At 39.9% G+C, this 25,092-nt stretch overlaps 1 protein-coding gene across 1 annotated transcript; it reads left to right on the top strand.

Moving 5' to 3' along the window:
- Positions 1–5,398: 5,398 nt before the first annotated feature.
- On the top strand, positions 5,399–23,646 carry kif7 (kinesin family member 7). The gene is made up of 20 exons (XM_038701283.1): positions 5,399–5,501; positions 7,498–7,891; positions 8,139–8,336; positions 8,473–8,872; positions 8,969–9,316; positions 10,824–11,016; positions 11,113–11,280; positions 11,513–11,671; positions 11,934–12,079; positions 12,551–12,672; positions 13,465–13,620; positions 13,709–13,914; positions 14,190–14,387; positions 20,314–20,439; positions 20,641–20,817; positions 20,901–21,116; positions 21,404–21,610; positions 21,818–22,016; positions 22,312–22,473; positions 22,902–23,646. Exons 2-20 carry the CDS (start codon positions 7,561–7,563, stop codon positions 23,288–23,290), a joined length of 4,101 nt encoding a protein of 1,366 aa, XP_038557211.1. The 5' UTR covers positions 5,399–5,501; positions 7,498–7,560; the 3' UTR covers positions 23,291–23,646.
- Positions 23,647–25,092: the final 1,446 nt, after the last annotated feature.

Raw genomic sequence — 25,092 nt, 5'->3', positions numbered from 1 at the left:
TACAAACCAATTTGTTGGTTTCATCACATCTCAGTTTGTCACATGCACCAGTCTGTACTTTTGTGTGGTTTCTTTTTCAAAAAAGTGTAACACCAAGGAGTAGAGAGATGGCGGGTGCAATGAATTGCAAATTCATGCCAGGACTACAACTTTTCTTTCAGACTTATTTCTGAGGTCAGCCACAGGTGGGGTTCTCGTTAAGAACATGGGGTCAGATTTGTGAAACTTTTATAGAAAAGAATAGTTTGATACTGTTTTGGCTAAAATAAATGCTGCTGGATCTATTGAATCTATTGAAAAACCTAATAAATGCCAAGTTATTTTGTTCACAAGTAACACCACAAGAAAAGTGAGTTTTCAACGCCGTGATGTGCTTGGTAAAATAAGGCATGCACGTAATTAATTGCCATCATTTTGTTTTTACGAAAACACGAAGTTGAAGATGAAACATCACAGACAGGAACATTGTGGAAGATGTGATGGCATTTTCAAAGTGGTGCAAAACTTTGATTTATCTAGTCATGATTAATTAGTTATTATAAGGAGTATGACAATTTCCTTTCGCACACAGCTTTGTTTGAGTTTGTGACTCTAAATTCCAGAAATACATTCCAAACTACAGACCTACATGGCTACACACATTGTTAATATATGTGAATAAAATGCGTAGTCTAGAAGTACCCTAATGAGGGCCTGATGGTGGTGTTACATGGGCCATGGAATCTTTTTTGCATTTATATTTACAGATCAATTTGAGGCTTGTGATTTGATCAGGCAAAGCAAAAAGTAAAAATGGATCACTTTCTGTTTTTGCATCTTTGTTGCCAAATGTCAGATGCTTTTTTAACATAATAGCCAATGGTTTTAACTCATCAGAAATCTATTGGTAAGCAATAATATAGGCATCTCAAAGAATTGCTTACTACAACGCAATCTAAACCCACTAGGAAAGTGATACATTTTTATGGTTTTGGTTGTACTCTGTTCATGGGACCCTAAAACAGATTCAAATTAAAGATGAGAGTCAACACATATAGTCAGTGTTACTTTTCAAATAAAGCTATGAGCTGAAAATACAGAGCCATTGCAATAAGGAAAGTGTCATCTTTCTAACTGCACTGTATGTTTTGCACAGGTCTACTGTACATAGGCCCAAAGAGCCAAGGACCCTCTGTATGCTGTATGCGTGTAGCAGTAATTGCTGCAGGTACAATCCTTTCTCACAGAAGACATTTTGACAGGTCACAGTGGCAAAAGCACAGGTTTAAATAATAGTAGTTTCAGGGTTCTGTTGTTGTGCATACTGGCTCACTGTCACTGCACGCGCATAGAACAGAGCCATCGTTAACGCTATTAGTAACACGTGCTTTTCCAACAAGTCAGAATTTCTGCTGTGAAAAAGGCCTGTTGAGAAGAGAAATCAACACTTCACAGGAAAGCTGGTGAAAACTACAAAACTATGGTTCCAACAATGACAACAAAAGTTAATGAACACCTCTGTGGCAGCCTCAACATTTATTACATTTTCCCTATTTAACAGCAATCTTTTCTCTCCATTGGTTATTCTGAGGCCACTATAATCAAGCAGGTCACATCTGCCTTTGTAGTGAATTAAGTTATTGTGATTATTGTGGCTCAGAATCTATTAAGAATTTCATTCCCACAGTTACACTGTCCTTTTTCAAAGCAGTTTGCTCTGGGAAATTGTCTGCATGGTAGAGATGCTTTGAATAATTGTAAGAGTAAATGCGATATACAAGTTGGCTCGTTATTTTTTTATTTAAATTTTTATCTTTGAGGCTGTTGATAGGATAAAACATTTTGCCTTCCAGCTTCAATTCTTTAAGCATCACCACATTGTACAGAGCTCACAAATACGAAACCTTTGTTCACAGGTCTTTGTGTAACTATGAAGGAAAATCACTCAATTTTAAGGTGTGTGTTATTGATCATTGTCCTCAAGTCTCTTCTCTCACTGTTTATATTTATCTCCATTTATAAATCACTAGATGATTGACATAAATTGTACTTTTTGAGTTGTCCTTGATGAAATCTTTCATATTTTTAATAAATCTTATATTATCAGCATCATTGCTTTCTTATCACACTGCACAGATTGTAATGTCTAAGAAACTGTGCTGTACAGAAGATCACACCAAATAACTGATTGTTACTTTTTGATGAAGTATTTCATTGCAGCCCCTATACAACTAGGGGGAGGTGCAATAACTGGGTCTGTCTGAACATAGCCATGATAATGAAACAAAGTCACACCACGAGTTCAGTCAGACACCTAATGGCTGAACCCTGCTGGGACTTACAGTATTTTTTGTGACCTGAGGCCCAGCTTAAATTTCTAACCTTCCACATACACAGTGCCCCACTATTGTGCAGCATGTCACTCTATCGCAGATCAAGTGTGAGCCCTACATGTGCCTTTGTGCCAGAACATGCCATCCCACAAGACAAAGTCTGAAGGTGATCATTGGGTGTGAACTTTTGTGAAGTTCTTCTGTTTCCAGTTGGGTTTGTGAGAACTGACACCCTGTTATAAAACAAGAAACAATAAGCATAAACAGTTTATAATTATAAAGATGAAGCTCTCATCAGTGGGCATTTCATCAAAAACATTGGGTAATTTGTTAATGAATATTACATATAGTATACATCTATGTAGACATATATATAGCATATTAAATGTGGTGACATAGAACAAAGGCATTGATTGGTATGGGTACCTAACTATTCTTCGGAGTTATATCATAGTTGCACAAAGACAATGTGCCATGGTTCTATACAGACAATATTATATAAAATATAATTTTTTGCTGTTAGGGCCCCTAGGCTCTGGAACAGCCTGTCCAAGGAAATCAGGTCAGCTGAGTCAATGAACTCTTTTAAGTCCCTTCTTAAAACATACTTTTATAGGAGAGCCTTTCCCGATCTTATTTGACTTTATTTGATCCCTTTTACTTTATTCTATTTTACTAATTTTATATTTATCTTAAACGTGTATTTTAGTCTTTTCAATGTTTTCATGCTTTTATCTTGTATTGTTTTTGTATTATTGTCTTTTGGGTATTATTGTCTTTACACTTGTTAATGCACTTTGTAACTTGTTTTTGAAAAGTGCTCTACAAATAAAGATTATAATTATATTATTATTATTATTATTATGTACACACATATATTTTTAGAATGAATATACAGTATAGGCTCTAGGCTTGTGACGTCATGATGCAGTCAGGCCACTTGTGACAGAGCTGCTGTATAAAGGACACACACCAGACTGCTCAGCTGGTAGATGACTGACAGACATCTGACCAGCCCTGACGAACAGCTTGAGCAGGTGAGAGAAATCCCTACACACAGGATATGCAGAAACCGAAGACAGGTGACTGAGTTAAAGAGGTGAGTGAGTGTGTAGAACCAAATTAACCAAACAGACTATGAAAATTCACACTTTAAAGGCCAAACACTGTACATGTACATTATGCTAAACGGTGTGTTGTATGATGGCTCACAAACAGGGTGCATTTAATTATTATTTTGTGATGTAATTTTAAGATGTTTGTGGTCATCTTTATTTATGTTTTTATTATAGAAAAATGCATTACTGAGTTGGCTGTCCTTATTTTCATGCAGGTGAAAATATGGTTTGCAAGAGGTGATTAAATCTTGTATTTCACACAGAATATTTGACATTCTGTGTGCACATGTTTTGTGCTATGCCATGAGGAATAAAGGTAAATCTCCATGTTAACTGATATTTTACTAAGAATTTCTTCCCTTTCTCTCTTTTTCAAAGGATGAAACAGTGTTTTAAGAAACAGAACGAATGCCAAAGCTAATGTTTTGAATGCTTTGGAAGATTGGTGATTTTGTTGTTGTAAGACTCAGACAACAAGTCATAATCTGCCTTAATATTCAAAATGAACTACTCAGTTAAGATCACATTGAAAACTTTGTGTAGATGCTTACTTACACAAGTGACTGCTATTTGAAAACAGACTGAGTTGTTTCAGTCAGTAAAACCTCCTGTTGTTCGTGATCCCAATTATTGTGCTATTATTATAAAAATAATGCTGATGTACCCTTGTGAAAGTAATGAGACTTTACCTGCAGAGGTGTCATTGATATAGCTGTTAATTCTAATATGAAAATGTTGCAGAAAAAAGTTGTTTGGCTAAATATTTATATTTTCTACATTTAAGTGTGTGTCTTAACCATACTAAACATTAATGCCACAGACTTGCTGTGTAACTATGTCAGAAGTGGTTTTGTGCCTGTATAGCTATGAACAGTGGGAATGATGAGAGCGGATACTGTCTTATGGTCACAGGAAATCTACAGTAGGAGAACTCTGCCAAAAGCAACTAGACTTGCTGTGCATTTGCAAATACAAGTTTGGCTGCTTCGACTTACTGCTTCTAGCTATTGAGCCCTCTGTGATCAACATCAGCATGTAACAGTGAAATTCTTCATTTCACTACTCAATGTGAACATCAGCCCCTGTTGGATCTGGAGCATCCTGTGCAGAAGGTGACAGACGGTTAGTGAGCAGACACTCATCTCACCCTGCTTTTGCTTGCTTTTGTTGAAAATGAAAACCGGGGACATGTGAATGAGATTCAAAGAGCTAAATTCCACAGAGCACGTATTTTGAATGAGTGTTTTAAACGTAGACTCTTACCGGCATATGGAAGGAATCCTGCATTATACAGGTGCCTAAGAGAAAAGCTGTATGTATGTACAACTTTTAACTGTGTACATTGCATTAATTCTTTATTGCATATTGTGACTTTTTGCACATTCCATGTTAATTTTCCTTTGAATTAGCATTATAGTATTGTTGTATTATTTTGTATACTTGCACATTTTTGATCTCTTTGGTTTTTTTCTCTACTTTTTCTATATTTCTACTTCTATATTTATGTTTAAATGTAGGCCTACTGTTAAGCACCAATATACAGGTGCATCTTATAAAATTGGAATATTGTGAAAAGGTTAACTTTTTCATGGTATGCCAAGGCAAATTCCTTGTATGTGAAAATGTACCTGGCAATAAACCTCCGATGCAGTGAAGGTTTGCAAAAAGGTTGTGCTGCTACTTATGGATACACACATTGACCAGTTTGGTGGTCGTTCTATAGAAATATTGCATTGGTTCTGCTTTGCATTTAATAAGATTTAAGTACATGTAATGTTTAATTAGTTATTAAATATTCCCAAAGCACATTTCTTTACTTTGTTTATTATGTGACTAATAAGTCTGTTATAGGCCTATGTTAAATTTTGACTTATAGCTGCAGAGGTGCTATAAGTCCTTGGTTTATTACCTCTCCACTCTTAAACATCTCAGTCATAATACTTTATGCAGACCACACCCAAAATTCAGCTCAAACTTTCGGGCTCCTCCTCTCGACTGCCCCTCAACTTCCATTCCCCAAAAACACTCCAGTGTTATCCTGAATCCATGGTGTAACTTTTGGCATATTAAAGTAAGTTGTTTTAACCGTTAGTGGTTACGAAAACTCACCCGATCAATGCTTGCAGTATGACGTTAGCCATTTCTTAGGGGAGTGAGTTGTAACGTTAGCACTTCTAGATAACGACATCCAGTCTCATCCTCATATTTTGATTTTGTTGTTCGGACTGCTGGCTAACTGGCTAACTTTAGCTTAGCTGAAGTTACGTGGGAAACAGGCGACCAAACTAACATGTGAACTTTGGGAAACGTCTTGTTGGAGAAGATATAGAGAAGTCGACATACCTGTTTCTCCCGTGGATAGCGGTACCTAACGCATATATTTTGTTAAACATTGATAACTGGGGCTAGCTTACGCCACCTTGCTAACGGGGTCAAAACTTTCCAGTAACGTTAAGGTTACCGTGATGCTTTAAACTGCTATCTGTATCGTTTTGCGTGAACCTAGGAAGTAAAAATTAACCAGCGTTCCTGAAGAATAAGGACTACCGTAACTTTACGAGTTTGATCCGTGTTGTTTCGCGTTACTCATTGAAATAAGGCTCGAGTCACAACTCAGCTTCAACTAAGTTAACGTTACATGTTTAACAGTTAACTTGATGAAGTGATCCTATATCCAGTTTAACGTTAGTCAACTCGGTAAACTTTGGAAGTTAAAGTCAACTTGGTAGTTGGTTCGTTGGTAACGTTAGTTGGCTGTGAAATGAAATTTCTTTAAACGTTAAAGGTGTATACTATATAAATAACTGTATATATTGTTTTATTTTATTTCATATATTACCATTATTATTGCCGTTAAATTAATCGCCAACTATTTTGATAATCAATTAATCTCTCTTTCTTTAAAGAAAAAAAATTCTCTGATTCCAGCTTCTCAAATGTGAATATTTTCTGTTTTTGTTCCTCCTCTATGACAGTAAACTTAATATATTTGGGTTGTGGAAAAAAGAAGACATTTGAGGACATCACCTTGGGCTTTGGGAAACACTGATCAACATTTTGCACAATTTTCTGGACCTAACAACTAATCAATTAATCGAGAACATATTTTACAGATTGAACTGATAATAACAATAATCATTATTTGCAGCCCTACACTTAATTAATTTCTGTGTGTAGAATCAAGAGACTACGAACTTCATTTCATTATACAACCTTGGGCTGTATAATGACAAATAAACAACCTTGAAGACGGGTCCATCCAGCTCCTGAACACTTCTGATTTACACAGTACAGAGTTCAAGGAAGACGCTTTTTGCTTCTGTTTCACTGAACATAGCCATGTTACATTTGCCAAGGTCATCATTGAATTTACACACCAGCCTACTTATTGTTAAGATTAAATTAAAAGTTCCATATTTGCAGTAAATCATTCACCTCTGCTAATAGTCTTGAAATAAAAAAAAGTATCTCATACAGTTCTTTTTGTTTTTTATAGCAGCTCCATGATCTGATGAGTTTGCATTAACAGTGTATTGACATAATAAACACTCACACACTTGCATCCTGACAGCTGTTACTATAATTATTCAGCAGCACTAGCCACATGTTTTGTACTCAGAAAAAAATGGAAAACATGGCAACTTGTCTCAGGTGTAAATATGCCCTGTAAAGTGTAAACTGGCTTAAAGCTGGCTTAGGGCAAGGTGTAGCATTTACATATATTAGGTCAAGGCAGGACAATATATACTGTGAGACAATATAAATTGGTCATTTGTCAGAGATTTTGCCATACCCCTTATACAGTTAACATAAAAGCTGTCACTTTATTATCTCTGGTTGGTATAGGCCATTGTTGGCATGGTTGCAAATCGATGAACCGGCCTTTCTGGGTATTTCAGCTATTAATTGACTTTCCAGAATAGTTGAAAAGTGTGCTTGAGGTGCTAGGTTGGTTCATTGCATCATAATGTAATCAGTCACATTCTCACTCATTGCCATATTACATCCTTGAGACATGGTGATGTTGAAAAAACCTTTTATGACAGGTGATTTTCTATCCCCTTTAGTGGCCCAAAGATGATCCATACATAGCAGAGGAACAGAGGAGAGCTCCCACGGTGCAGCAGGAAATGTCTCCCAAAGTGCCCGGTGGCCAAGGCAGGGGGGATTACTCTGCAGTGCAAGTAGCTGTTCGAGTGCGTCCCCTGCTTCCTAAAGAGCTTCTACACTGCCACGAGAGCTGTATCACCGTGGACTCGGAGATTTGTCGGGTTACTCTGGGCCATGACCGACACTTTCTTTGCGACTATCTATTTGAAGAGGCTTGCTGTCAAGAGGAGGTTTATTCTGTGTCTGTCCAGCCACTCATAGATGCCTTCTTTCAAGGTTTCAATGCCACAGTGTTTGCCTATGGACAGACAGGCTCAGGAAAGACATACACCATTGGAGAAGCTAATATTTGTAAGTTATTTATTTGATCTGTTCTTCCATTGTCCACTTCAGGGTTTTTTCAGGTCAGTTTATCCTGTGTTAATATGAACCAGGCTCAACTAAGTTTTGGGTTAGGTCCTTTTGCTTGAGACAATTCAGAAGTGAACAGATCAAAATCAGCTGGACTTGTCAAGCAAAGTATGACCTGTGCTGTAATCCAGTTTCACTGTAAAAAGCCAGTTGTGTGCGATGATGTGTGTTTTAATTGTGTTTATAGGTTCTTTTAGAGATGAGGAGCAGGGCATCATCCCCAGGGCTGTTGCAGATGTCTTTAAGCTGCTAGATGAAAATGACCTCTCAGACTTCTCTGTCCGAGTGTCGTATCTGGAGGTCTATAAAGAGGAGTTCAAGGACTTACTAGAGGTGGAGACCGCCAGCAAGGACATCCACATCCGGGAGGATAAAGGCAACATTGGTATGGAATAGGCAGACTAATTTGTATTTAAGCCTGTTTTTGTGGACATGATGTGAAGTGTTATGTAGCATTTTTTTCTCCATTCAGCATTTTATGTATTTATCTGTATTTTATATTTTTGTCTGTGACTTCATAGTTTTGTGTGGCGTGAAGGAGTGCGAAGTGGAAGGTCTTGATGAGGTGTTGAGTTTACTAGAGTCAGGAAACACAGCGAGGCACACTGGTGCAACACAGATGAATCCATCTTCCAGCCGCTCGCACACCATTTTTACCATGTACATGGACCAGCGTCGGGGGAGCTCTCGCCTTTATGGGATGGCCACAAGTTCGGGACCACAAATGTTGTCTTCCAAGTTCCACTTTGTTGACCTGGCAGGGTCAGAGCGCATCCTAAGGACGGGGAACACTGGAGAGAGACTGAAAGAGAGTATCCAGATTAACAGTGGTCTTCTGGCTCTGGGAAATGTTATTGGGGCACTGGGGGACCCCAAGAGAAAAGGCTCTCACATACCATACAGAGATTCTAAGATCACAAGGTACTTTTTTAATGAGATACTTCAGCGTACCATTCTAACAAAAATTGGTGTAAAATGTCAAGTTGGATTAATTTGTATAATCCTTGTTTCATCTAGGATCCTTAAAGATTCCTTGGGGGGAAATTCCAAAACACTGATGATTGCCTGCGTCAGCCCATCCTCCTCAGACTTTGATGAGAGTCTGAATACACTAAACTACGCCACAAGGGCCAGAAACATTCAGAACCGGGCGACAGTGAACTGCAAGCGTGAGCCAGATCGGGTGGAAGGGCTGGAGCAACAAATCAAGGCCCTTCGCAGAGCCCTCGAAAACCGCCAGCGTTCAGAGACCCGCATCATTTCTCACGCTGACCCACACAGGAGACCTCGACTCGGAGAGGGAGAGATCAGCAGACTGCAAGCCCAGAGTGCCCACTACAGGACGTGCACAGACACTGCGTACAGGTTAAAGCACATGAATTTAGTCTGCATGATGTTGTTTTTATGTGCTCTATTCTGCATCCCCTTGATCATTAAGTGGTAAGTTAATTTGTAAATAAATGTGCATATGTAATTAAGCAGCAATCGGTTCCCCGTGCACAAGTATAAAACATAAAATCTAAATTAGGTATATAAAGTATATAGCCATCAATATTATACTTTATGTATATACTCCAGGCATCCTTCTTTCTGTCGTTGATTCTCCATTTTGTTTGTGCAAACCACCACTATAATATGAACCATCCTAATTGACCCTTCGATAAGCCACGCCCTGAATACACAGCTGGCCAATCACAGCGCAGTATATGACTTGTTCTAACTGAGGTCCAACATTTTCATGGCTGCACTTCATTGACTAATGCAAAAAGAGTCATTTTCTAGCTTTTATTTGCCTGTATTTTTCCAAGATATGGACAAACGCTGTTCCTGGGGCACTTGTAATAGTTACAGTCGCTACCCAGAGAGGTTGATAGGGGAAGTACGATTTATTCTCGTTCCAAAACCTAAAACAAATCCAGAAAAATGTCGTCTGTGGATTGTTTCTAAAAAAGTTAATTAGCTAACGCTAGCTAACTTCCTACTGTATGTAATGTAATAAAGTCCTACTGTTCTGCTTTTTAATGACTGTAATAATGAATAGAGGCCTACCTAGCTTTACAGGAACAGTGTTGAGCCTTAATATCGTTGTCTTTTGTCTCAGTCGTCGGGGGATGCGGTGGTTCACTTGTACTGTGTGATCGGTAGGCTTTAGCTTCTTCACATTCTTCTTTTCACATCCGTTTGAGTCAGTTTGACAGCCTGAATACAACCTTCAAATGTATAATGCAACTTCAAAACTGTCTGCTTCTTTTGAAGATCGCTTTTTCCAAAAATAATATACTATATAATATAATATATATATAAATATTGAGAAAAAATATTTCTCCGGAGATTGCAGTATAGACAGTGGCAGTGCTGACTGTCGGACTTAGCAACAGTAACTAAGGAGGGCGGGGCTTAGCGAGGGTTCAATTCCACATCAGTCATGTGAAATCTAGTTGCTAGTGTAAATTTGAGAAATTTCACTCAGTTTAAAGAATAACACTGGTGTTACAGTATTACAGTATGTGTTCAGCCAAAGCTTAACATACAGAGACGTATATGGCTGTGTAATACATCTCTACTTTTATTAAACTATTGAAAATACATAAAAAACAATGTTTTAACATATTTATTGTTTACAGTTTTGATGGGGTTCAGCTCAGTGCTGAAGGAGAAGTCATGCTTGATGACATGTTTCTGAGTTTATACTGTTTTTTTAGCTTGAGGAAAACACACTCTGCTAGTGGATTGTGTCATCCATACCAGGTTATACCAATCAAGTGTCTCTCATCCTGAGTGTGAAATGTTTTTATCTTAATTTTCATAAATGTAGGTTTAAGAAGCATCAGTGATCCTTTCCTTCAGATAATCTGTTCATAATGTCTTACAGGTTGCTGCGGGAGCTGCAGAGTGAAGGAGCTCTGACTGCAGAACAGAGTCTGAGAGTAAAGGAGTGGCTGTGCTCAGTGGAGGAGGAACGGAGTGGACTGACCACTGCCTCAGGACCAGACAGCGGGATCGAGAACAGCTCCACTGAGGACAGTGTTGCATTAAGGAGAGGAAGGCCTTCTGTAAGGAACCAGGTATGTCTCTTTCACACTCCATGAGAATATTAAATGTTTCATTCTGATTTTAGGAATTTTAGTTATTCATTATACATTTGTAAATGTGTTGTAAAGGATTCAGAAGCTGTGGAGGATAGATGGAGCCACGACCTTGAAAGTGAGAAAGATGGAGAGAAAGATGATAGTATTGTCCAGCTCCAAGCGCAGATCCAGCGGCTGGAGAGAGAGAACACAGACTTTTTAGCAGCTCTGGAGGACGCTATGGAGCAGTACAAGCAGCAGGTGAGTAGCAGTGAAATTCTAATGTTTTTCCTTTAGTGCAGTGTTTCACTTCATGGCACGCCGCATTCATTGATTTATTTGCATCACAGGGTTAACAAAGCAGTGACCTGCAGTAATGTGGGCCAACTTGGGACCCAAGCTGTGTCAACATCATATTATACAGATTTTCAACATGCTGTTTTTGTTGCCTTATATTACATGTTACTTATTTGATGCTTTCCTTCTGCCTCAGAGTGATAAGCTGCAGGAGCAACAGGACTTGATAGCCGAGCTACAGTGTCATCTGTCTACTCCAGGGCTGATGGGTCTGGGCCTTAAACTGAGATTGCGGCCTCACACGGCCCCCATGGGTTCCATGCAACATAGTCAGAATGGAGGCACATACCGACAGGTAAGCAACCAGCAGCGCTAATCTTCTGCCTATGGTGTTATGTGGATATAAAAGCAAAAAGGTGGTAAGAAATGGAGGTGCATGCTCTTTAATGGGATAAGCATATACTAAAGTCCCATGTTATTTAAAAAAAAGTCCCATACACAAAGAACTAGAAAAATCTCTTTAAGACTCACTTTTTCTTCAGATTTTTTTGATTTTGCTAATTTTTACTATCTTTATACAGATTCAAATCTTCTTGTATTTATGTGTGTGGCTACAGGTCAGTCCAGTGGGCTATCTTGGTAATGGGCCTTGTGGTGATGAGGATGGTAGCTTCTATGAGGAGCAGGAGATCCTTGGAGTAGCAGAAATGCAGGACATGGAAGAAGAGGGAGGTCTTTCCAACTTCAACCAAGAGAGGCGCAAGTATGTTGTGTTTAATAGCTTATATTATTTAAATTGAGTGTTAAAAAATAAACATAAAATATATGTGTGTGTGTGTGTGTGTGTATATATGTGTGTGATATATATAAAAAGAATTGTTAATTGAAGGAATGTAAGAATTAAAGGGGTAGGAGTACATAAGTTTTACATCTGCCTACTCCTTTTTGCACATGTGATAGATGTATGTTAACACAGGAAAGAAGGGTACTTTGTTTGCTGCTCATCTGTTTGTTTTCCTCCTATATTTTAAACATTGTTTTATTTTTTTATACTTTCTCTTGCATGTTCGAAATAAAGATTTCAATTCAAAATAAACACTGCACATATTACTGATCATTAACAGACTGATTAATTTTAACATTGTACATGTTTCTTTGTTAAGTGTTGGATAATATGACTTTCATGTTAAGTCATGTTGGAGTCTGTATAATGTAATGCTTATGATTCTGTCAGGCATGTGAACCTGACCTGGACCAAGAGGGACATGCTGTCAGGAGGACTTGCTGCAAGTGGTAGAGGGCTCATATCTCTGCTGCATGAGCAAGACCAGCACCCCTGTTTAGCCAGAAAAGCGTGTAAGTCTAAAAATCTATATGATAGAGGTAGATTTACGAGTATTGATTAGGAAGCCAAGTCAAAATAAAAAGATCCACTAGATGTTACCTTACTAGTAGACACATTCACAAAATCATTGTAGAACTACTGTTCTTTTCTATATGTTTGCACATAACATACGTTTGCACAAATCTAATTTTCTTTGCATGTCTGCACATTGAGAAACATTCACAGGGTGATATGCAACCATGGACTTTTTTCTATTTAAACATTCCCAATGCTTAAAATCTTTTAGGATCCTTTAGGAGAAGTTTCTTTGTTTCACCAGTGTACAAATCTAAAAATATCCCACTGCATCTCACCACAGATGGTGACGCTCAGCTGATGTTTAGGCACGCAGTCTTCTGGTGAACTGAGCGTGTTCATTTCCAGGATTGAGAAATACTGGATTGTTTTGTTGTGCACAGAAAGATCTTAACTTTTAGAGACACACGCACATGTGGGATGACAATTAATTAAATTTTGTGTTCTCATTCCTTTTGTGATCAGATGGTACACATTGATGCGGTAGAGTCATGGTAACCTGAGGCTTTTAAAATCTGTATGAATATGATTTTGTTGCCTGTCTTTAGTCTCTGTTCTGTGGCCCAAGGTTCATTTTACACCACATTTATGCCCAATGGACGGTGAGAGTCAAACAGGGAGTACTGATCTGTGTTAATACTTAAGGAAGATCACATATGAGGGATCGGACCTTATACCTTATACCACCCTTGCTGACCTCTTGTTTACTCTCTCAAATCTCTATGTAGCCAACTCCAGTACTGGGGAAACATCTGTGCGTGAAAGTCTGAAAAGTTTTGAAGGCGTTTCAGAGTGGGGACTTCTTCAGGCACAGCAGAAGATCAGGGAGCTGTCTGTCACCATCCGCATGAAGGAAGAACTCATCAAGGAGCTAGTCAAAACAGGTAACACTTTGGATCTTGTTACCCTTCCATAGCTGCATCGTTTGTATCTTTTTTTTTGAAAATCAATTGTTTTGGGGGTTTTTTTTAGGTAAGGATGCTCAGGCCCTGAACAGACAGTACAGCCATAAGATCACGGCTCTGGAGAGTGAAGCTGTGCAGGCTCGACAGGAGCTGCAGGAGGCCCAACGGCAGCTGCAGGATCTAGAGAGGCTAGAGAGAGAGATCAGCACGACAGACAAGACCAGAGCACAAGAATGTCGCAGGAAGATAGCTGCTGCTCAGAGCAAAGTTCAGGTTTGACTGTCACACCTCTGTATTCATGCATAATAACTCATAGGCAACAGAAAAACTAGATATCGAGTGATGCTGATCTTTGCAGCATCTGAAAGAATGCAGCTAAGGTGTTGTTTTAATCCCATGTTCTTGCTTGTTTCCCTTATATGTAATTAACAAGAAAACCCTTTTTAAATATATATTCTTATAATATAATCTTGTTCATATTCATGAGACCTTTTGGACCAGCACATTTGAGCCTCTGTCAAAGGAAAGTGCGTGTGCTTTTATTTTAGGTTCTCAGTCAGCGTCAGAGGGATACCGCGCGACTTGCTAACCTTCCTGCCCAGAGTGAACGTCGCGTATTAAAGCTGGAGCGAAGTGTTCAAAGTATGAGGCAGCAGCAGGAGCAGCTGCAACGGCGGCTGCGTCAGGAAAGTCAGCAGAAACGACGTCTGGAGACCGAGATGCAACGAAGAACTCACAGAGTCAAGGTACCTCGGGCCATCACAGCAGACTGACATTAAAACGTTTCAAAATAGTTGTAGGTATTTTAAAATACCAACAATGAAGAAACTGAAATATGGAGACTGGACAGTCTGTAATCGTATACAACTTCAACACTCATTAATCAGGGTGTCCGCGGGGTCTTAAAATTAAGGCCATTAAAAAGTATTAAAAAGTCTTGATCGCCATTTAACAGGGTATTAAATTGTGTAGATATTTTTGTCAATGTGAACATCCTTTTTGTCCAAAGAGTTTGTATGGTAAAAGTGTGGGTGAACGTATTTATGTATATTGCATAGCCAAAATTACTAGACAGGCAGAACTTAGCGAGTTATTATTTTGTGTGACGTTAGCCGCAGGGATCTAGGATCTACCGTGCGAGCCTTTCACTCTCATACGCCCCTAAAAATAGATCCGTGCGAACCGGAAAACTGATTTACGAGCACAACCGACCGCAACTTTCCACCACGCCGGATCCCCAATGCTAATTGTTCAAAACATGGTCGGACTGAGCGCTTGAACAGCCCCGTTACTCAAAAACAAGAGCAAGATGCGCAGTCAGCAGGTGAAGCCGTAAGACAACAGGGAGAATATAAGCAGCATATCGGTTTGGCTAACGTTAGCTGGCTATTTAGCTACATCTGTGCCTTTTTATTGAAACACGTTAAACTTTTCACAAAGCCGATGCGCTTGTCATCGTCACTTTTCGTGAACAGTTTAATCACAGCCTGGATGGAGCGGGATTTTTTTTTTTAAAGTTTGATGTGCTACAGCAACTTTCCAAATGTTGAACTAATCCTTCTGCCTAAATAGTTATGATTATTGACGAGTTAGTAGCCTACTTAAAATTAAAGTTAGAGACTAACTAACTTTAGAATATGTTTCTTTCACAAAGTTAATGAATAAAAAACAACCCCAAAATGAAACAGCTGTAACTGGAATTAATATTATAGTAGTGGTAAGCTATATACTATACTATTATAGAATATAGATTATAATGATTATAATGAATATACTAACAACATATAATTAACATTAATATAAAACTAACAGTTTACTATTATATTAACAATGTACTTTTAAGATCATTTTATAATATTATACTAATACACTCATAGTTCCTCCTCCAGGTTGTGGATCGAGCCACTGTAGTGGAAAGATTTAGCCAGAGCCAGTATGCCATTGTGCCAATATGTGCTGCTTAGCCGCCTCCTCCTCCTGAGAGCACCACGTTCCCCTTGTTCTATTTTACATCTGTTTTACTAAAGTTTACACAAATCAGCTTTAGGGTGCAGACAGTAGCTGTTGATCGCAAATGTCTGTGCAGTGGTCGATGAAAGTTATCACAAAAAGAGGGTTTAGTTTTACAGTCTCAAAATCTGTTTATAGTAAATGTAAGTTGAAGGTGGGCTGTGTGGTTTTTAGTGGCTTCTAGCAGTAAGGTTTCAGATTACAACCAACAGCATACGCTTTTTACATATTTGTGACTGAAAATAAGTTACAACGATGTGAGGTAGTTATCAACTGGTCGGCGTTTGCAGGCAAGCTAACATTATCTAGTTTGAACCAACTAAAACACAAAATCAAACTGTTTCACATGTTTTGCAGTAATGTTGCGCACATAAACATCACAGCCTGTGTAAGACGATGGATTTTTGCAGGAAATCCGACAAGTCCTTCACATAGAAAACAGTAGGCCTAAACAGGCTGTTATAGGCAACTGAGAAAGTTGGTGAATGCCTCAATTTTTAGGTGAGGTTACAACCTGGTCATGCATAGGTAATAAAATGTTATAGATATGTTTAAATTCCTTTTAAAAAGTCCACAATTCCCCTTTTAAAGGTGTGAGGCTGACTTAACCGGTTACAGCTCAAAGTGGCGCAGCAGTCTTAAATTATGTTGAAAAGGTCTTAAAAGGTATTGAATTTCACTTCTGGATTCCTGTATATACCCTGTTAATAAACATCACTTTGTTAGCTTAACATCTGCTGAAAACACTAGTAAAGATGTCTCATGATAAAATTGTGCAAAAACCAAAACATGAGCAAGAAATGTTGCAAAATAAGAAAACCTACCTTAAAAGCAGACTATGAGTAGGATTTTCTCATAAAGCAATGTAGGCTATCGACTCATACAAATAAAATCCCTCTCAATCATCACTTATAACCCACTTGACCAAGCCCTCTGCCTGTATTTTCTTAGTATTTTGTTGTGTTTGGGACGTTTCTGGGCGTCTACCTTTGGGCATTGCACAGGGTGTAAGGGCGGACTCTGTCTCCTCTCCTCTCTGTCTGTGTCATGGATGTATAAAGGGCTGCAGGTCTGTTTGATGGATGGCGGGGCTAAGCAGACGCAGACAGGATGAAGCGTACGCTTTGGCTGCATTCACACAAAATCTGGCAATGTGGCTCCTTCCCTGCACGGTTGTGGGTGATGTACGGAGGTGTGGCCGTGTTTATTTGTGTTTCAGAACGAAACCGGCGTCAACAATAAGAAAAGAATGTTTGTATTTCTTTGAGTCGCTGCTGTATTCTAACACCGCACACTCTCTTCATTCACTCACTAGCTTGCAATTTGAATCCTGTATTAACAAGCAGCAACTGACAAATCCTGCTCAGTGGTCCTTTAACTTGTGTTTTTTTCTTACAAACTCGCAGCTTGAAATGAAGTTGAACCTTTACAGCCAGTTAGCCTGCCAGATAACAGTTGTTATACAGACACTATACAAGGGGGTTTCAACTTGGAAACAAAGTTCATGTTGAACTTGTTTTTTGCTTCAACTAATGGTGCTAGCTGGTCCTGAAGCAAATTTTGTTCCTTCATTTATTCAGTAGGTATACATGATCAATTAGTAGTTTTTTTACATTTTAGATTTTCTTTTGGCTTGAACCAGAAGCTCATTTAAGAATCAAAATCAGAAGCGTTATCAGATTATCAAGCGTTATCAAAATCAGAGCGTTATTGCCAAGTAGTATTTTACATGTACGAGGAATTTGCTTTGGTGATAAGGTGCAACACATAGACAAACATACAGTTGACATAATTAAATGTAGAAATATATAAATATGTAATAAACAGATGGAAGTTATATAATAATAATAATAATAATAATAAAAGAATAGAGAAAAATAATATGTGCAGAGAACGTGGTAGATATTTACATGTGCATTACTCTGGGTTTGTGTTGTGCAGAGGTATTGCAGCAGAAGAGGATTGGATTGTGTACATAAATATATAAATTGACTTAATATAAAAATATACATAAAACAACAAATATGTGCATCATGCCAGATTTGTGCATTATATGAAATGAAATAATATTTACATGTGCAGAGACATTTGCATTATTTGGAAAGGGGGAGTGTCAGTGGGGACCTGCGCCTTGTTAATGAGGTTAGCTGCAGATGGGAAGAAGTTGTTTTTAAGGCGAGAGGTTTTGGTCCTGATGGACCGCAGCCCTTGCCGGAGGGGAGAGTTTGAAACCGTTTGTGTCCAGGGTAGGAGGGATCAGCTGCAATCTTTCCTGCTCTCTTCAGAGTCCTGGAGGCATACAGTTCCTGAAGTGATGGAAGATTGCAGCCAATCACCTTCTCTGCAAAGCAAATGAGACGCTGCAGCCTGCCTTTGTTCCTGGCAGTGGCAGCAGCGTACCAGATGGTGATGGAGGAGGTGAGGATGGACTCGATGATGGCGGTGTAGAAGTGCACCATCATTGTCTTTGGCAGGCTGAACTTCTTCAGCTGCCGCAAGAAGTACATCCTCTGCTGGGCCTTCTTGGTGATGGAAGTGATGTTCAGCTCCCACTTGAGGTCCTGGGAGATGAAGGTGCCCAGGAAGCGGATCCACATTGACGATGGGGGAGTCACACAGGATGATGGAGGAGGGTGGGGCTGTGCTCTTTCTAAAATCATCTCCACTGTCTTCAGAGCGTTGAGCTGCAGGTGGTTCTGGCTGCACCAGGTCACCAGATGGTCGATCTCCCACCAGTAGGCGGACTCATCCCCACCAGAGATGAGGGTGGTGTCATCTGCAAACTTCAGGAGCTTGACGGACTGGTGACTGGAGGTGCAGCTGTTGGTGTACAGGGAGAAGAGAAGAGGGGAAAGGACACATCCTTGAGGGGAACCGGTGCTGATGGTCCTGGAATCAGAGAGATGTTTTCCCAGCTTCACGTGCTGCTTCCTGTCCGTCAGGAAGTCTGTGATCCACCTGCAGGTGGAGTCATGCACACTCAGCTGGGAGAGCTTGTCCTGCAGCAGGGCCGGGATGATGATGATATTGAAAGCAGAGCTGAAATCCACAAACAGGATCCTGGCGTAGGTTCCTGGGGAGTCCAGGTACTGGAGGATGAAGTGAAGGTCGATGTTTACTGCATCATCTACAGACCTGTTGGCTCTGTAGGCGAACTGCAGGGGGTCCAGTAGTGGGTCTGTGATGGATTTTAGGTGGGACAAGTAGTCCTTGGTTTTTTGGGGACAGGGATGATGGTGGAGGTTTGAAGTAGGCTGGCACATGGCATGTCTCCAGTGAGGTGTTAAATAGGGCTGCACGATTTGGACAAAAGTCATATAGCGATTTGCGATTCCAATTCGATTATAATGGAACAAATAGTACTATGAGTCTACTTGCTTAATTATCAAGGAAAATGCACAAAATACATTTTGAAATGTGTATTTCTTAAGTCGAACAAAGTTAAACAATAAACAATATTTATAACAATAACATATAAAACAGAACAAGGGGAGCAAGTTGCTTTACGTAGGAGGCGGCTAGAAGCAGCAAATATTGGCACACTGGCACAGGCTCAATGTACACCTGTCTAATGCAGAGTCTCTATCCACAACCTGGAGGAGGAATTGTACTGTATTAAATAAAGAGTATAATGTTTAGTTAATAGTTTGCTCTTAGTATAACAATAATATATTAAATACTAAATTCATTAGAATTTTATATAATGGTATACTATTTTACCAGTAGTTCATTTCTGTGAGTTGTTTTATTCATTAAATCCTTGTGCAAGCAAAAGTCTCTACATCGCTCTCTAATTTGTTAATGCCAAGTACTAACTTGTCAATAATCATATTGTTCAACATTTAATGATTTGCTGTAGCACGGCAAACTTTTTTTAATGTCCTGTCCCATCTAGAATGTGATTGGTCAGTTGATGGAAAGTGACTGACAAGCACGTCGGCTTTATGAAAAGTTGAACATGTTGAACAACAAAAGGCACCGATACACTAATGTTAAATGGCCAGTGAGCCAAACCCAAACCTTCCTTATCTTCTCACAGTTTTCTTCTGCCTCACTGCTTCAGCTGCAGATGACATCTCTCTGTCTCTGTCACAGAGCGATGGGAGCAACGACAGAAATGCCGGTGCTCCGGTCGCTCTGTGACAGAGACTATGTTTTCAGTTAGCGGTAGGGCAGGGTGTTACGGGGTAGGTTGTTGTCTAACAGTTACTCACACACTGCTCTTAAAACATTTTTCCCATTGCATGTAGGCTTATCTGTTTTTAGGGGCACATGCGAGAGCCCGGTGTGGGCGGTGATAATGAGCGGACTGCAGCGCACACAGAGAAGAGAGCTTACATACACTTTTTCTGTTTTATTAAATTGTCCACTTTTTGTGGTGATGTAATCGCATATGATGACATTGCGATTGCGATTAGATTAATCATGCAGCCCCAGTGTTGAAAATGTCTGCTGGAGACAGCTGATCCGCACAGTGCTTCAGGGTGGGTGGGGAGACATAGTCTGGCCCAACTGCTTTGCGGGGTTTCTGTCTCCTGAATAGTGTGTCGATATCCTTCTCTGAGATGGAGAGGGGGGGAGGGGGTGGAGCTGGAGTTCTATACCAGTCCTGTAATTAACCTTGACCTACCTAAATTTCTTTCACCTCCATCTCTTCTGTAGGAACTGGAGATAAAGAATGAGCAGCAGCAAAAAATCCTGAGAATAAAGACCGAGGAGATTGCTGCCTTCCAGAGGCAGAGACGCAGCGGCAGTAATGGCTCTGTCATCTCATTGGAAGAGCAACAGGTGGACGATTGTAGCTCTACTAACTTTGAATCCATAGAAAACAAACCCCTGGTAGAAAATGAGCCTCACAATGATTTGATCTAGCACGCTGCATCCATTTTTAATTTTAAGATTTTGTCACTCCCCTGGAGCCTCAGTTTACATGTCTGTCTCTGTATTTCTGCATCATGTTTGGGTTTTTGTGTGACTCCCTTCGAGCAGAAGATTGAGGAACAAAAACGCTGGCTGGATGAGGAAATGGAGCGTGTACTGGACCAGAGGAAAGGCCTGGAGGATCTGGAAGGAGAGCTCACTAAACGAGAGGAAATCCTGGCCAAGAAAGAAGCCCTGCTTCAGGAACGCAGCGGACTGGAGACCAAGAGGCTCCGCTCCAGTCAGGTATTTACAACCACAAACGACTCAGTCCAGTGACAGGAAACCAGTAAATGCTGATGTTTTTTTTTTCTTCATCTTCCCTCCAGGCCCTGAGTAAAGACCTGGTGACGCTTACAGGCCGTATTGAGTCGCTTGAGCGAGAGCTGAGCGAGAGGAACGGTCTTCTTCGCAGCAGCAGTGCTCAAGACTCGCAACAGATCCGCCAAGAGATCTCTAACCTGCGTCAAGAGAAAGATTCGCTGCTTAAACAAAGAGTGGAGCTGGACGACAAGCTGCGGCAGGGCAACTTGCTCTCACCTGAGGTCAGACATTACTCTGAGGTTCAAGCAGCAAAAGAAAAAGAAGACTTTGTGTCCTCTGCACAATGGATAGAATATGTTTTTCACAGACGCACATATTTTTAATTGTGTGGCAGAAAAACAAATTATTTTAAAGTAAGAGAGAGATTGCTGTGCTGCAGACACACATTAAATACTCACATGGCAATAATAGGAACTGTGACTAGAAAGCATTTGGCAAGCAGTAACAAGTCTAATATTACCTGTTTGTGGCTAAATGTTCATATTCCTGTTTCCGCTGATGTTTGTAGGAGGAGCGAACGCTTTTCCAGTTCGACGAGGCGATCGAGGCTCTGGATGCAGCTATCGAGTACAAGAACGAGGCCATCACTCAGAGACAAAGACAGCTTAGGGCTTCTGCCAGTATGCTCTCCCAGTGGGAGATGAACCTTATGGCCAAACTCAGTTACCTGTCTGCCTCTGAGACCAGAGCTCTGCTGTGCAAGTACTTCGATAAGGTCTGTGCAACGCTCAACCGTAGAGTCAGCTTATTTTACCGTGTTCTCACATACTGTATATACTGTTTTGGACAAGTTGGCTAGTTGCACGAATTTATTAGTGTAGTTGTAGTTTTTACTCTTTCATAAGAAAGATCAGTGTCTCTTTGTGTGACTCTGTGTCTGAACTCACCCATGTGTTTGTTTTGATGTGGATATATTCTATAGGTGGTGTCTCTGCGTGAGGAGGAGCGTAAGCTACAACTCGCCCTGGCTGAGCTGGAAATGCAACTGGATGAGCAGCAGAAGCTGGTGCAATGGCTGGAGAACGCACTCGATCGCACACAACTCGACACAGATCGCCGGCTCACGCAGCAGCAGAAGGAACACGAGAGGAGCATGCAGCTCTTACTGCAGCAGTGTCGAGGTGCGGATCACATGGAAATTTTTACCAATAGAAATGTTGTCTGCATGTGTTTATGTCGCACCACTTACATTAATTTATAAATTCCTCACTCATTGGTCTACATTGGGTATATTTTAGGTTTATAGGTAAATTGGATATATATATATAAATTGGATTAAAGTGAGGTAAATGAAGTTAACCATATATTGCTAGCATATCTGCTACATTTTATATTTTGTAATTTAGAATATTTCCATAATCTGACATTGAAATTGATAGTATTTACCTTGTGTGTGTGTCCTCCTGCCCCCCACAGAGCAAATAGACGAAGGCCTGGCAGGAAGGCAGCGGCAGTTTGAGGGATGGATCCATAACCTCAGCAAGGAGCTGAACCACTACAAGGCAGCAAATCTAGAGCTAAGCAACAAACTGAGGGAGCTCTGTGGTTCAGGCAGTCAGCCAAAGGAGCATGCTAAAGGTACATGTATTATTAGATCAAAGTGTTTGTTGTTTTTCATATGTATGATTATGATAATCAAGTTGTTTACAGCTTGCAGCAAGATGGCTTCCGATATCTGTGTTATTAAGACGTACTTTGCCTATTGCCAAATAAAATGACATAAGTGCAAATATCCTTCCACATGTCCTCAGGCAAATCCACTTTGCGGAGTTGTTTTAATAATTTGTGTCTATCACATTGTTGCATATATTCTTAGCAACTACTATATCTCCATTCTCCTCTCCATTCTGGTGCCATACTGTCTCTTGCTCAGTTAACTGCCTGCTGCTGAGGGAGCATAAAGCATTTGTTCCTCAGCTCTGAGTAAAGCATTTGAGTCTGTTGGTGTTAAAAAATAATGTTTCCCACAGCTCTGACTGTGCCTTTGGCATGTGTTTGTCTTTTAGTTGTGGCACCTGATGGCAAATCAGCAGGCATTGGCAGTATGGAGAAGCTGACCCGCGGCCCCGAGGACAGCCCAGGAGGCAGGGTAGCACCTGACAAAGCTCCCAAGTCCAGGGAGGAAATGCGCGAGCTGGTGAACACCCCTCTACCGTCCACTTGGAGACGCTCATCGCTCCCGACAGAGGAACCTGCTGTCATGGAGGAGTTATGGCTCCGAGCGGCTGGGGACGTTCCCGTTAACCGCGTAGTTCAAACTGGTATGGGGTCCTGGAGCGGGCCGACATCCCTACCTGTGGTTAAGTCTCGCAGAGAGTCCCGCCGCTCCAGCCTCAACATCGGACCACTGACTTCAAACCATGCATTCATTGACGTACGGAAGAATCCTGTCTGAAAATTAATCTATTGTGTTACATAAGATCATTCGCATAGATTTTTGTTCTGTGGTTTCTGAAATATTTTGTTGTATTATCCATCTTTAGTTTTTGCATTTTAATTTTTATACTTGTATATAAAGTTTTTAATAAACAAGGACACCCATTGATTTTTATATGAGGCACTTTCACTGACGTAAAGTTCGTTTTCATTTCATACAGCAATTGTCAGGTATATGGTCTTACCAGCCATGAAAGTCAATAAGAGGTGAATCATTTGCATCATTACAAAATGAGATTATCTTGCTCTCTAATCATGTAGTCTTTTTACTTTCTACAATATTTTATATTAAAACCTTTTTGCCTTCCACACTCACCTGGCTTGTGTTTTCATTTTTATTGAAGTCGAGATTGTGCCTTGCTTTTAAAATATTTATATGAGGCAAATTTCTTCCACAACTTATATGCAGGGATGAGGAAGTTATTATAGCCCTTTGTATTCTATTTTTAATCGATGGTGAAAAGTAACATTAGTGCAGGCTGTAAGGTCATAATTTATTTTTAGATTCAAAAAGACTTACACTTCCAGAGATATGATTATCTTCGATGCCCATACATAAAGGTTGTTAAATTCCCTTAGAAGCCGTAGAGGGAAATGCTCATAACCTACTGAAGTTAATTGAGAAACCTCACTTTTTAAAATTTTTTCAAAGTAATTCCATGTCTGTACATCCATGGGAACATTGCAAAAAGCAACTGCTAATTGCTAACTCTGCATACTTTAACTCTGCATACTTTTAATGTCAATTGGCCAAATGTAAGCAAGTATACGCAAAGAAAAACACAGGGCTTAAGTTGGAGCTCATTGACTCCATGGCAACATTACACTTTGTTTATCACAAATAATTCTGGTTCTTTATAAGAGCTCAATATATCTGTCTTGTTACATAACCCACAGGTGGAAGAGAAATCACTAAAGACAAGTTAGGAGATGTCTTTGACTAGTGATCTCCCTGCAATGGAGTACAGAGAAAATTTAAGTGTGGGGTGGGAGTGTGGACACCATCTGAGCAGTAGAGGGCAGTGTATCCTCAGTGATACATGAGTCTGTGTATTTCGGAACTCATCTTCATGAGGGTCAAGCCACAGTTCTTTGTCTCTGGACTGAAATCTTTGTAAAATCATTTCCCCTTTAAAAACAACCCATATTAAGGGGAAGTTCAAGTGTTATTCCTGATTTTGGCCAGAGCAACACATTCACTGAATTTAGCTCTATAGAAAAATTATTACACAAATGAAAAAAACTATTTAAAAAATCCACTATCACTTCTTCACATTGTTCTTGCTCCAAAACAGGCCTGATGTTGTTCTGGGTGTTGGTAGTGGGGAGGCACTGGGGAAGAGCAGCTTGGAGGATGGATAGGCCCAAATCATTTTAAAAGGAGAGCAGTGTGGGATTCTGTGACAGACATGATCCATCTCATCTGAGAGTAATTCATTTGTTTCAGGACTGTGACCACTCCTATGTAGCATAGAAGGTGGGCTATAGTGTTTCTTTGGAGATTCTTGTCTGTTTCGTACTGTGCCACATCCTTGTAGAAAACTAAAACTAAACAATTTTAGATGCATTTAATCCCACCAAAATGGAAAGCCGTAGACACAGAATACATTACTTTAAAGTCTGAATTTAAAAATCAGCCATTGGGGAACAAGCTTCCCTAAAACAGTGGGAAGAGGTTCATGACCTAAGAATTGCTTTTCTTTATTCTTGGATAATGAGTTGGACAGTGTATAGCCGAAACTTCATTGTTTCTCAAGGCCT

This window comes from Micropterus salmoides, unplaced genomic scaffold, assembly GCF_014851395.1.
Source record: "Micropterus salmoides isolate LMB-PRFRI ecotype aquatic unplaced genomic scaffold, ASM1485139v1 Ms_hic_scaffold_6, whole genome shotgun sequence".
Classification (NCBI taxonomy): Eukaryota; Metazoa; Chordata; class Actinopteri; order Centrarchiformes; family Centrarchidae; genus Micropterus; species Micropterus salmoides.
This window is presented reverse-complemented; position numbering and strand designations above follow the sequence as displayed.

Excerpts from the sequence above, each read along its gene's own strand:
- kif7 (XM_038701283.1), top strand. The coding sequence starts at position 7,561 with ATGTCTCCCAAAGTGCCCGGTGGCCAAGGCAGGGGGGATTACTCTGCA. Across the intron at positions 11,672-11,933 it reads ATGGAGGCACATACCGACAG|GTCAGTCCAGTGGGCTATCT; the intron begins GTAAGCAACCAG and ends GTGTGGCTACAG. Across the intron at positions 13,621-13,708 it reads CAAGGAGCTAGTCAAAACAG|GTAAGGATGCTCAGGCCCTG; the intron begins GTAACACTTTGG and ends GGTTTTTTTTAG.